The sequence below is a fragment of the Trachurus trachurus genome (assembly GCF_905171665.1).
Source record: "Trachurus trachurus genome assembly, chromosome: 3".
NCBI classification, from domain to species: domain Eukaryota; kingdom Metazoa; phylum Chordata; class Actinopteri; order Carangiformes; family Carangidae; genus Trachurus; species Trachurus trachurus.
In genome coordinates, this window is record NC_139893.1 from 3,729,547 (window position 1) to 3,743,888 (window position 14,342).

Sequence of the window (14,342 nt, forward strand, 5' to 3'; positions counted from 1 at the left end):
GATATAAATCAATCAATCAACTATTATTATTATTATTATTATTATTATTTTTAATATTTATTAGAAATACAAATCTTACAAGCAGCAAATTTCAATACAAAATGCATTTTGAAACTGAGCTTAACATGTCAGCATTTCAATAAAGGTTTAACACAGTAACAGAAAAAGCCATGAAATAAAAAAAATAAAAATAAAAATAAAAATGTATATAAAAATTATAATTTGAGGTAAAAATTCAAATAAATAAGTAAAATAAATAGATATTTGATACAAAGAAGGTAAATGAAAATTTACAAACATATCAATCAATTATAAAAAAAATACAAATACCAGCTACTTCCGCCATGGCGTGACGCAGACGGTGACGAGTTGATGACGACACTGCGGTGCGCCGGATGTGTTGCAGCCAGAAAGAGCCAAACGCTGATGTGTTACAGTGAATTTAGAGCCGGAGGAGCAGAGTCCGAGTCGTAGACACACAGATAAACATTTATAAACATTTCTACATGAGTCTGGGTTAGAGTCGCTGCTTTTACTCCGGGTTAGGGTCAGTTAGTTTAGTTCTTTCTTTTAGTTGTGGATGCAGCGACACGTGAACGCAGCACAGCGGCAGAGACAGCGAGCTGATGGCGGTGAGACACACACACAAACACACACACACACATACACACACCTGACTCATTGCATTCACTTTACCTGGTCACTACGACTGTCAGATTCAGCTGAGTTAAACTTAAATTTAACGTGACTGCCCCATTATAGCTAATAATAATAATAATAATGTAGGCTAATAGCCTAATGATGCTGTTATGCAGGTTTGATTGATTATTGGTTGTAAATCTGCTAATACATTTTGAGATGGGTAGTTTTTAAAGAAAAAAAAGTCTAAATTCTCAGATTTCAGCTTTGTAAATGTGAATATTTCTGGTTTCTTTGTTCCTTTATGACAATAAACTGAGTCTCTCTTTGGTTTGTGGACAAAACAAGACATTTGAGGACGTGGTCTTGTGGTTTGGGAAACATATGTTTCAGCATTTTATTGACCAAACAACTAATCAATTAATTGTTTAAATAATCAATAGATTAATCAATAATGAAACTAATCGTTAGTTGCAGCCCTAGTTATAAAGCTATAGTTATAAAGAGTCTAAATGTTGGATTAATGTCCCATTTTAAATTATAAATGACAGTCACTGAGCTCAGGCCGAGGATGAGGAGAGAGGCTGAGGATGAAGATGAAGGCTGAATTACAACTGTGCTGTTTGTCCGATGTGGTTTAATGAAACTTCCTGTGTGTGTGTTTGTCTCAACAGCCCAAAGGAAAAGTTGGCACGAAGGGAAAGAAGCAGATCTATGAGGAGAACGAGGCGACTCTGAAGTTCTACACAAGAGTCATCCTAGGAGCTAATGTAAGAATCTCACTGTTGTGATTGTGTTTGTGTGAATGTCAGCGTGTTGGACACAGGCAGCCGTGTTTGGTTTCACTTTAACATTAATTGACTGAATCCTATCGTGTTTATCCATGTAGCACTTTGAGATGTGTTTTAAATCTAAAGTGCATTACATTTAGGATGAGCTTCACCCCATTTACACTTAGTTTCTCATGTTCCGCTGCTTTATAAATCACAATATGTTAAAGCCCCTACAAGGAACTTTTAATTATGCAAAAGTCTCTAGTTTTTTTGGCACTGAAAATGCCCATATCACTGTCACTGCACAGATTTTGCACAACCCAAGATCTAATTGTTTGTGAAGCTTGGAACACTTTAAAACTTTTTTTAATAGCCTATAATGAAATAAAATGCTTTTAAATGTTATATTGCATGGGGTTACTATTGGTTTTGTATGCTAATGGATACAGATATGACAGATACGAAATATGGACAATATGGATGGCAGTAGGAACGTGAGGATCGAACGTAAACCACCTTGTTCGTTAAAGGAGATATCAGTGGAATGTTTTTGTTAATATAAGTCCTAAATAGTCCTATTTTCCGTCAGCAATCACTTACATGAAGTATTTCAGCCTAAACACGAGTCTCTCCGTCACTCTGCTCTGCTGTAACCCGAGGAGAAAATTTTCCTTGTGGGATACAAGTGTTATCCAATGAGGAGAGAGAACGGCATGAAGGGCTGTGTGTGCAGCCAAGGGATGCGCGTGAATGTGGTGACGTAGCACGAGGACCAATTGATGCCTGACAAGGGCGGGGGCTGCTAACTCATGGTGCGTTCAAAGAAACTCGTACTTTGTGTTTTTCCTTCCTGTGAAGTCATACCAGTTCGATCTGGTACGAGTTCACGGGTCGGAAGTTACGAGTGGCCGTTATAGGGAACTTTCACAGACAACAGGATGGTAAAAACACGAGCTACGGGTTACCTGGAACGCTACCAAGTCGTAGTTGTGACTTGAAGCTGTAACTTACGGTTTCAAAAGCCTGCCTTGAACGCAGCATTAGCCGAAACGGCCGTGAAGCTGATATCTGCTTTAATGTCATAAAAGTTTTTGTTGAAAATGTATCTGACAGTGTGGGGCCAACGTTTCCACAAAAGAAGTATGACATTTTATATTTTATAAACACGTTGGCCCACACACACATAGCCTATAATTTTATTTCTGTTAAATTCAAGCACACAGTATTAAAAGTATCTCGGTTTCATTAACTTAAAGAAAATGTGCCGGCCAAGCGAGCTTCCAAAAAGATCAATATTTTATATATATATATATATATATATATATATATATATATATATATATTACTGTATTTGACGTGCATGTAAGACTATCGTAGTAAACGTATTATGGTCAAACGGTCGTTACACAGATACATTTTGGAGAGCCAGCCTGCTCTGCTGTCCTGCTAGACGCTGCTCTAAAGTAGTTTAAATACATTTCCGAAGTAATTTGCCTCATAAAAAACTTAGTCTGGAGGGTCTTTACGATAATACGTGCTAGAGCTCATGGGAAATGCAGTCTTCATTCCAGCAAAACGCTACCGCTTTTGTCCACAGGGGGTCGCCAAAATCAACACAAAATGAAAATTCTTTGTAGGGGCTTTAAATAATCAATCAAACAGTCAACCAATCAATCAGAGCGGTGTTACCATGTCAGTACTATAGGAGAGATGATACTGCTACAACTTCCAGGGTTCAGAGCTGCAGCAACAGCCACAGGAAACAGAAGAACTTTATGAGACCAAGACGTTTTTCAGTGTCGTGGATCGATTTAAAATCATCTTCTTTCAGGGCGTTAAAATATTTTAATCGCAGTATCAAGAAAAGTGAATGATCCAGATTCTCCCATGAAAACTGTCTTTGACTGATTTGATGTAAAATCTAGTGAAATGACAGTAGTTTTCCAGTTCATTGGTTTACAGTGTCTAATTGTAAACCTGATACATTTTAATCTAATTAGTATTTTCTCAGTTAAAGGGACAATGAGGAGTTTTGGAAAAGCGAAGTGTTTTCACACTACATTTATGAGCCTCCGCGCACCGTGAAATTCTTTGACCGGCGCAAGACAGACTCATGTTTTCATTCATCAAGAATTAAAGTCAGAGGTTGGAAGACGATCACATACCGTCGTAGTTCCCACCATAAACGGAGATTCGGCGGCGTTATTCTCATGCAGGGATGCAAACAGCGCGCCGAAAAGCGAAACTCGCTTTTTTCATGACCAATTAGGTGACTTGTGTGAATCGTTCAGATCCGAAGAGTTTTTGTTTTTGGGAGGGGGGGGGGGGGTCTCAGCTGGGGTCACAGCTGGGGTCAGTAAAATGTTTTTCTAACAGGCTGACAGTGACAATCACGTGAAACTGAGGCGAACTCATTCATGGTTGTCTCTGGTTATACTGATAACTGCCGACCTCCAATGTTGACGCGCGACGTATCCGCGTGGTATCCGCGTGCATTCTGTCGTTTTTCCCCGTGCATGTCCGTTGCTGTGTCAGGCAGGTGTTTCCCACGGAGCTCTGCCCCGTTTCAGAGGTGAAGGAGAGACGTCGCCTCCGCGATGTAGAATGTGTTCAATTAAAGTGAAACTAACACATTATATAGGCCTATATGTCCATTACACACTTTTAGGCCTTAAAATGTCTTAAATTTGTTGAATTATTGTGTTCAAGACTTAAAGCAGAAGTGAGTGATCCGGTCGTTTTCGCTAATGCTGCGTTCCAGGCAGGCTTTTGAAATCGTAAATTACAGCTTCAAGTCACAACTTACGACTTTGTAGCGTTCCAGGCAACCCACTCGTGTTTTTCCGACCTGTTTTACCGGTGAAAGTCACTATAACGGCCACTCGTAACTTCCGACCGGTGAACTCGTACCAGATCGAACTGGTACCACTTCACGGTCGGAAAAATACGAGTTTCCTTGAACGCACCATAACAGTCCTCGTCCCTACGTCACCACATTCACGGCGTTCCTTGGCTGCACACACAGCCCTGCATGCCGTTCTCTCTCCTCATTGGATAAAAACTGTAGGATACGATAAATGTTTTCTCTTCGGCTCAGAGCAGAGCAGAGGGACTGACAGACCCGTGTTTCAGTCCAAACACTCTATGTAAGTGATTGCTGTCGGAAGATATAACTATTTAAGACTTATATTAACACAAATATATCACTCACTTCTGCTTTAAATAAGACAGCTCTTAAATTTTCGTATGCCCACCATGGGCGAGCATTTCGCTCGCATTTGCCCCTAAAAAAAACAAAACATGTGTGAACCAGGAAAATCACAAAAAAGAAAGAGCACAACCTGCGATTGGTCAAAAACTACAAATCCCACAATCCTCTGGCCTCAACAATAACAGTAGTTAGTGTAAGTAAGGCAGAGTGGAGCTGTCGGTGAAAAGAGGAAACAACGCCACGTCTGGTCCTTTTCTATGTTGTTCGTTCACACCGTCACCGTTTATTCGTTACGTCCGCGGTGTAAAAGGCCGTGACGCAAAGACGCGATTAGGCGCGAGACGCGGTAGACGCGACTTTTTTTTTTTGCGACGCAATACACGCGATTCTTTTATGGCGACGGGACCTTCGCGTCTTCGTCTATTTCATCGTGTTTGGTGGGAAGACCCAAAGGGGCTTCCCACACAAACACGAGGAACGCTTTTTTTTCGCGCGAGCTTTTACGCGCAACCAAACGCGAGATACGCGAGTTAACGCTCGTTTTCACTCGTTTAAAAAAAAATTCACGAGCCCGCCCATTTTCACTACAACAATTTTTTTTTTTTTTTCAAAGGAGGTTAAATCGAAAGCAACTGGACTTAGTTATTTGTCTAGGAAGACGTTTCACCTTCATCCAAGAGGCTTCATCAGTTCATGTAGCATCTGACCAGGCTGGGACTGGTCCAACTATCTGGTGTGGAGACTCAGTATAAGTCCAGTTGCTTTCGATTTAACCTCCTTTGAAATACTATGACCTGGACAAATGATAATATGCACAGGCCTACAACAACATTTCTGCTCTCACCAACCATGGTTGAGGTCACAACGCTGCTGTAGCTGCTCTGGAAGTCACGTCTGAGTCCAAACGCCGCCGTCGCTTCTGATCCATGACGGCGAGTTCCGGGCTGATGAGCTACAGAGACTTTAGAGTCAAAGGGGAGCAGCGCGTCGCTGTGTCGGACTGTTTGGATTTAATGAAGAAGCTGCACAGAGTCAGGTGAGCAGAAGCTGCCCCCCCCCCTCACCGTGGAGCCGCTGCTGTCTCACAGCCGCCACCGACCCCTAGAATAAAACACCACCGACCCCTAGAATAAAACACCACTAAGCCGTGGACGGTCGCTGCGTGGATAAAATGCTGACGACCAAAACAGCCGCCACCAGGTCACTGACTGGAGAGTTTTAAAGTCGGCACATGAACGCAGCTCAGTACAGAGGAGGGGGGGGGGACGATAACGTGACGCACAGTATACTGTTATGAGACACATTATGCATCCCAACTGTCTTTTTTTTAGAGGATTTTTTTTTTTTTTTTACCAAGAATGCGCCCAAAAAGAGAGCTGCAGCTGCTGTGCTGTGATGGACCTGATCAGACTGGTGGTGGTCCACAGTCAATCAGTCCCAGATCCTCCACAGCAGATCCCCCGAAAGCCCCCGCTAATAATACATCGACAAGAAATTAAGTGGCAAGTTGCACCTTTTCGTCGGCTTATTATTTGCGGATTTTTTTTTATAGCCTATATAACGTCACTGCAACATGCGGCTCTCAGTGCTTGTCGGTGTTGTGTCTATAAATTGTGAAATAACTTTTCCTCGATAGAAATATGAGACGTGGTCGACAGGTTTCATTCATCCATGTTTTGGCAGACGATACAAATAACCAATGATAATGAGATTTCCACCGCGCCGAACCAATCATGTGGCTGGAATAGAGCCAGTCAACAGTAACATGTGCATTTGTTTGGGTTGCTGCAGATGTGCACATCAGCTGACACCGCCGGTAAAAAAGAGAGAGAGAATGAGTGTTGTCTCGAAAAAAAAACAGTAAAGGAGAAGTGACTGACAAGACGCGTGGTGCGTAATGGAGACACCAGGCAGCTGGAGCGGACCGCGGTCACGGTGCGGCCGCTCTGCTGCTGCTCACCTCAGTGTGTGCGACAACTCATTCATGGTTGTCTCTGATTATACTGGTAACAGCCTTCCTATTCACCTCCAATGTAGACGCGACGTGCGCGCTCGTTACCCAAAGCGGCGCGTATCCGCGTGCATTCAGTGCGACGGCGCTGCCGTTTTCCCCCCCGTGCATGTCCGTTGCTGTGTCAGGCAGGTGTTTCCCACGGAGCTCTGCCCCGTTTCTACGGTGAAGGAGAGACGTCGCCTCCGTGATGTAGAATGTGTTCAATTAAAGTGAAACTAACACATTATATCGGCCTATATGTCCATTACACACTGAATGGGATGTTAAATCCCATGTCTTTATTTCTTCAGTTTATTTTAATAGTAATAATTATGACTAACATTCAGTGAAGACCTAAAAATCAGTATCTCCAAAATTGAAATATTGCAATGGTTTTTATTTTTTTTAAGCATTTTTAATCTAGAAATGTTGGCCTTCTGAAAACTGTCCATCTATATGCACTCAATACTTGGTTGGGGTTGAACTACTGGAAATAGACTTTTCTGTGATATTGTTAATGGTGAGCCCCCCCCCCCCCACGACAATTCCTCTCTTTTTTGGTCCTGACCCGTTTGCATCCCTGCTCATGACTCGCCACGAAACCGAAAGTAAAGAAAGCTGGTCGGCTCGCCCAGCATTTCCACCACCACTAATAATAACAAAATAACAATATATTTATCTAAAATGGGCCCATTAACAAGTGGTAACGTAGATTCATCCACATTAACGTGAGACTTTTTTATAACCAAATAGAAACTCCTCGTTGTCCCTTTAATTGCAGTATCAAGAAAAGTGAATGATCCAGATATTCTCCCATGAAAACTGTCTTTGACTGATTTGATGTAAAATCTAGTGAAATGACAGTAGTTTTCCAGTTCATTGGTTTACAGTGTCTAATTGTAAACCTGATACATTTTAATCTAATTAGTATTTTCTCAGTTAAGTCTTTTTTTTGTCATTGAAATTAAAGCAGAAGTAAGTGATATATTTGTGTTAATATAAGTCTTAAATAGTTATATCTTCCGACAGCAATCACTTACATAGAGTGTTTGGACTGAAACACGGGTCTCTCAGTCCCTCTGCTCTGCTCTGAGCCCAGGAGAAAACATTTATCGTATCCTACAGTTTTTATCCAATGAGGAGAGAGAACGGCATGCAGGGCTGTGTGTGCAGCCAAGGAACGCCGTGAATGTGGCGACGTAGGGACGAGGACTGTTATGGTGCGTTCAAGGCAGCCCGTAACTCGTGTTTTTCCGACCTGTGAAGTCGTACCAGTTCGATCTGGTACGAGTTCACGGGTCAGAAGTTACGAGTGGCCGTTATAGTGACTTTCACCGGTAAAACAGGTCGGAAAAACACGAGTGGGTTGCCTGGAACGCTACAAAGTCGTAAGTTGTGACTTGAAGCTGTAATTTACGATTTCAAAAGCCTGCCTGGAACGCAGCATTAGCCAAAACGACCGGATCGCTTACTTCTGCTTTAAGTCATTCTTCAGAATCCATGATTTTCATTTTGCTTGTTTTGCTTGACTGTATAAATCCTTCAAATATTAAATTAACTGTCATTTCTGATCATGTAAAGAAGCCAAATGGAGCCAGATCATGTTTTTACTTGGAAAATAATGAAAACAATTGTTATGAAATGATGAAACCAGTTCCCTAATTGATTCATCTGATAATCTTTGTGGCTGTGTCTCGTGTCGTCTCTGCAGGCGATATACGCTGCTGTAAATCTCCTGGTTTTCTACAGTTCGTCTACATTTTGGACATGGGTGAGTGCGTTTTGATTCTTAAAAAATCTTAAAATCCAAACATATAATTGTGATGATTTCTCTGTGACACTAAACCGCTGGTGGTGGCTCCTCTAGCTGCTGCTGGTGTTTGCTCTAGCGGTCTACGTCGGCAGCTACCGCTCCATGGCGGCCATGGCCAAGCCGGTGTTTGCTGAGGATGGAAGTCTCCTGGACGGAGGAATAGACCTGAACATGGAGCAGGGGATGGCCGAGTGAGTAACCTAGCAACCACCCAATAATAATAATAATAATAATAATACTGATGGGACTCAAATAAAGATACAAATATAGTGGAAGAGTAAGAGAAAATTTTATCTTTATTTTTACATCAATGGGGCTGAACACTGAAGTGTGATGTAACAACAGCATCAGGTATCAGGAGGCAAAAGGTTTTCTGTCCATTCAGAGAAATACATTTTCAGTGTGTGTACAGCAAGGTTATTATAGTATAGTTTTAAAATGTCATTAGTTTTTTGTTTTTTTATTCAGTTTTTCAGTTTGCTTTTTCTTAAATTACAGTTTAGTTTTAGTTAGTTAAAGCAGAAGTAAGCGATCCGGTGGTTTTGTCTAACTTCCTGTCAGCAGATGGAGTTAGCAGTCCCCGCCCTCGTCCCTACGTCACCACATTCACGCGCATCCCTTGGCTGCACACACAGAGAGGACCGCCCCTTTATGCCGTTCTCTCTCCTCATTGGATAAAGGTTGTAGGATACAAGGAAAGTTTTCTCCTCGGCTCAGAGCAGAGCAGAGTGACTGACAGACCCGTGTTTCAGACCAAACACTATATAGAAGTGATTGCTGTCGGAAGATATAACTATTTAAGACTTATAGTAACACAAATATTCCGCTTACTTCTGCTTTAAAGCAGAAGTAAGTGGTCCGGTCGTTTTCGCTAATGCTGCGTTCCAGGCAGGCTTTTGAAATCGTAAATTACAGCTTCAAGTCACAACTTACGACTTTGTAGCGTTCCAGGCAACCCACTCGTGTTTTTCCGACCTGTTTTACCGGTGAAAGTCACTATAACGGCCACTCGTAACTTCCGACCGGTGAACTCGTACCAGATCGAACTGGTACCACTTCACGGTCGGAAAAATACGAGTTTCCTTGAACGCACCATAACAGTCCTCGTCGCTACGTCACCACATTCACGGCGTTCCTTGGCTGCACACACAGCCCTGCATGCTGTTCTCTCTCCTCATTGGATAAAAACTGTAGGATACGATAAATGTTTTCTCTTCGGCTCAGAGCAGAGCAGAGTGACTGAGAGACCCGTGTTTCAGTCCAAACACTCTATGTAAGTGATTGCTGTCGGAAGATATAACTATTTAAGACTTATATTAACACAAATATATCACTTACTTCTGCTTTAATAGTTTATTTCTGATATGTGTTGTGGGAATTTTCAAAAACTGAGTACTCGCAAACAAGATGAGCGTCTTGCCGTTACAACCTTGAACAGATCATTTGAGGACAGAACCCAGAAAGTGTATTTTCCGACTACACTTGTAAAAAAGAAATAAGAAAATAATACAGTAATGGACAGACGTAAAAAAATAAATACTTTACAAAAGACAACACATGAAAAATGAACATAATACATCCCAGTGATTGGATTTTTCATACCTGAAACGGAGTGGGAAGAAGTGAAACTTATTTACTCCCACCACTAACTATCTAGCTTCCTTGTCATTATAATCTATACAATAAGTTAATTTAACTGGATTTATTCTAATATATTATCAATAATCTTTATCTCACGTCGTACACCCATATATAGTTGGTTCAACAAGTGATGAAGCAGTTTTAGTTTAGTTTTTATTGTTGAGGAATTGACTAGTTTTTATTTAGTCTTAGTTGTGGTTCTTCTTGTTCCCTTTTAGTTGCATCCATCCCATAATGTTCCCATCAGTCCTCATCAGGTTCCATTCACTCTCATCTACCTGTGGGTCGTACTCCAAGTCGTCCCATATTGAGCTATGTGGCGTTTTCTTCCTGCAGCTTTAGACATCGACAAGAAAACTACAACTAAGCTGTAATGTTATCTGACTCTACTTTAGTTTTGATTTAGTTCTTGTTTTTTTCATGGTTTTTTTTTTCAGTTTACTAAATTATTTTCTCACTGCTAGTGTTAGTTTTAGTGAACTATAATAACCCTTATTGATGCGGTCGTCGGCGGTGACGATGTCTCAGACCAGACCGGTGGGTTTCAGCCGGTTTCTCCTCAGCTTCTGATGGATGCAGCAGCGTGTTTGTCAGAGGAAGCTGAGCAGACAGTCGTTGCTGTGGAGACGTTCAGACGACGTGATAGAGTTTCATTTGATTTCCAGATAAAAACATGAGACAAGAAGTGATGTGTGGTTGGGATTTCTCTTCCATTTCCTTTATGTTTTAGTTGGAGTTGCAGTTTTATTTTAATTCATTTGGATCGTTTTCAGTCACTGCACTAATAATCGAGCTTAAAGCTCCAGTGTGTAACTTATTTGGCTTTTTATTATCAAAAATCAAATCTGTCTTTCATAAATCCGTATTTCACTGAAGTGGAATCACAGCTGCATACAAATGAAAGCTTTCTGGTTCCTTAGAATGAGTTGTTACAAGTCGTTACAAATACATAAGTGGGCGACGCACCGAACCGAGGCGGCCATGTTGCATCGTGACCGTAGGTAACCACGGAAACTGAGCGGAGCTGTGGGCTCGGCCTGTTAAAACTGTCACCACTGTGTCGTGTGAGGAAGGACGGAGGCACTGGTGTTGCATTCAGGTGCAGTCAGGCAGACGGCCGTCGGCAAACCAACCGGATGTCATTTTACTCCACCAGAGAAAGACGGTAAAACAATACCACATCACCATGACAACATGTTGTCACTTGTTTACATAGACGCTTGTTTATCCTGTTACATGCAGCGTCTGTTGTCTGTCTGACGTCTGCCCCATTTCATGTGAATGCAACATCAAGAATACGTTCAGATATGCAACCGCACCGCTAGATGGGGGGAATTCCTACATACTATACCTTTAATTCATTGTGTCACAATTGTGCAAAGTTTTAGTTTGTGGATTGAAACACAGAGTTTTTTTTTCAGTTACTGTGTTTTCTGATGCAGGCATCTGAAGGACGTCATCCTGCTCACAGCCATCGTCCAAGTGCTCAGCACCATCTCCTCGTACTTCTGGTACCTCTGGCTGCTGGTAAGAGCTGCTCCGCACTAGGGATGTCACCATTATAGATTCTCTTTGTACGATTATTGTCAGAGAAATATCACAGTGTTACGATTATCACTATTATTATGCATAAATTAATTTCACAACATACGAATGTGTAAAATCAAATTCAGTCAAAATATAATTGCATTACTAATTATTTACACTAAATATTTTAACTATCTACTATTAATATATAACCAATTATTAATCTTCCACGGGATGTGTTTTAAATATTCAAATCATCATTATTAGTCATCTATACCAAATGTTTAAGTTTATTTTTGTTTGCCTTTTTTTAATCACAAATGAGACACTAACATTTAAATTCCTATCAATTGTATCTTACGTTAGGTAAATGGACCAGTATTTCTTACATTTACCTTCACTTTTATGCACATCTGCCTCTGTGTTTGCAACATAATGTTTTTTGGAAAGTGACGATATTTAAAAAGTCTTTACGATTAAAGGTACGATATGTAAGAATGTGGCCAAAATTGTTGCTGCAGCCAAATTCAAAACACAGCAGCGCGTTGTCCCCCCTCCCCTACCCACCAGACTCCAGGTTGCCAGACAGCGACGCGCTAACCTCCGCTCTGCTCACTCAGCCAGTCTCAAAGCAGAGTAAAAAGCTAAATATTCATCAACAACCTCACTGTTTTATTGCTCTGACTCACAGTAACTACGAGCGGAGTTCACGTCACTCAGGTGATCTGCAAGTTATTGTTACATTCACGCTCCGACGCTGTGTCTGCAGCGCTGACACACACACACACACACACACTGTAACCCCGCATCTACCGGAGCCGTAGTGCGTGTTAATCACGCCGTAGAGGAGCCAACATATGAGACGTCTTACCGCAGAATAAACGACGCGAGCCGCTCCGGTTCTCGGCTCCATTTCGCCACAGTTCCTCCCTCTTTTCTAACTTTCACTTTGTAATTCTTCCCTTTAGCTTTAGCGTTAGCAGCAGCTCAAACTAACTAGGCTACATGCTCACAACAGTCAGCAAGCTGTGTAGCCTATTAAACGACAGAGCGACAAGCCGCTTATTTCTACCGTGTGATATCAAGCAAATATGACCAATAACCGATAATAGAACACAATCTTTTTTTTCATGATCTCGTTTTATCTCCCAGCCGTATTTGCAGCTCAGTGGAAGCTTAACTGGCAACCCGGAGGCTGAAATGCCACAGACGCTGTGACAGGGAGAGAGCGCTGGGTGGCGACACAAGCCAACCATAGAAATTCAAAACATGATTTGCGGTCTGCAAAAAAAAAATTTTAATGCGAATATCTTGGCTGTAGGATTGTTGTTGGTGAGTTCAGTATGTTATATGAACATTATTCCTGAGTCTCTGTTACATATTAGGACGATTTTACAGCCAGTTGCTTTAGTTTGCTTACATACTGTACCTTTAATTAATTGTGGTGTTTAATACCTAAGACATCCCTACTCTGGACGATTTTCTCCATCAGTCCTAAGAGACAGCTGCTGTTTCTTCCCGTCTGACCACTTTCCTCTTTCTTTTTCCTTGTGCCTGTCCTCTGCTTCAGGCCCCGGCTCGCGCGCTGCACCTGCTGTGGGTGAACTTTTTGGGCCCGTGGTTCATGGCAGAAAGCCCGTCGGCACCGGAGGAAGTGAATGAGAAGAAGCAGAGAAGACAAGAGCGCAGACAGATGAAGAGATTCTGACGCAGCGCAGCAGACGGCGGAGCAGTATTTTTATAATCTGATTTACAGATGGCGAGGAACTCGTAAGTTATTTAGGAAGAAATTTTGTTATTAAGTTAAACTCGATCCAAATCTGATACTGTGGAATCTTGTTTTCCCGTGTTTTCTTCCTGCTTTTTCTTGTAATCCAATTTTCTCCCTAAATTATGAAATGAAATGTTCCCTACTTAGATAATGTCACGGTCCAAATATCGTTTGTCCTCCAGCGGAGATTTAAGAGCAGATTTACTTTCAGCTCCACCCCCCAATAACCAGAATGAGTCCAAACTGAATTTGTTGCATCAGTGCCACGTTTTTTCGTGGAATGTCTTTTTATTTTGTTTTATTTTTCAGAAATGTCTCTGATGTAACACAATTCACCGGTGATCATTCATTACAGAGCCAAGAGGTTTTTCTTGTGAGCTATGAAGTCTTATAAAATCAACTGGGTATAAATCAAGTTTTAATAGGAAAATGGGAACATTTTTTGCAATAAAAGTCTTTTTTTCTCCCGTTGTGTGGAGTCGATGGTGATGATGCGTCTTCACAAGAGACTTTTTTCACTCGTCAGGTTCTCAGTGTTTATTTTTTCTACATTCTATCTTCATTCATGAGTACTGAGCGATTACTTTCACTTTTCACATGAGGCTTAAAATTTCTCTTAGTGCCTTAATAAATACATTGAAGTGTAAATGGCTGTGTCTAACTGAAAGGTTCTTAATAATGTGAATTTTACATTGTCAGTCAACGTCAAAGTCATACTGTATCATTCTTGTTATTATAACATATATATATATATAATATATTGACAGCTGAGTTGTCCGTCCTTAGGTCAATTTCATACTCTGTCGTTCAAATACTGATCATTAAAACCTTTGTCCTTCCAATCCAACTATTCAAATCACGTAAACAACTTTTTGATTTGGTAATATTCAAGTTCATCCAAATAGAAATTAAATCATTTCAACAGTTATTTGAGTTGGTTAATGTTTGAAATGGGAGAAAATGAACTGAATGTC

At 41.2% G+C, this 14,342-nt stretch overlaps 1 protein-coding gene across 1 annotated transcript; it reads left to right on the forward strand.

Moving 5' to 3' along the window:
• The first annotated feature begins 419 nt into the window (after positions 1-419).
• Positions 420-14,051, forward strand: tmem208 (transmembrane protein 208). The gene is made up of 6 exons (XM_083997398.1): positions 420-632; positions 1,314-1,409; positions 8,328-8,387; positions 8,484-8,620; positions 11,513-11,597; positions 13,168-14,051. The coding sequence occupies exons 1-6, from the start codon at positions 627-629 to the stop codon at positions 13,303-13,305; spliced, it is 522 nt and encodes a 173-aa protein (XP_083853524.1). The 5' UTR covers positions 420-626; the 3' UTR covers positions 13,306-14,051.
• The last annotated feature ends 291 nt before the right edge of the window (positions 14,052-14,342 follow it).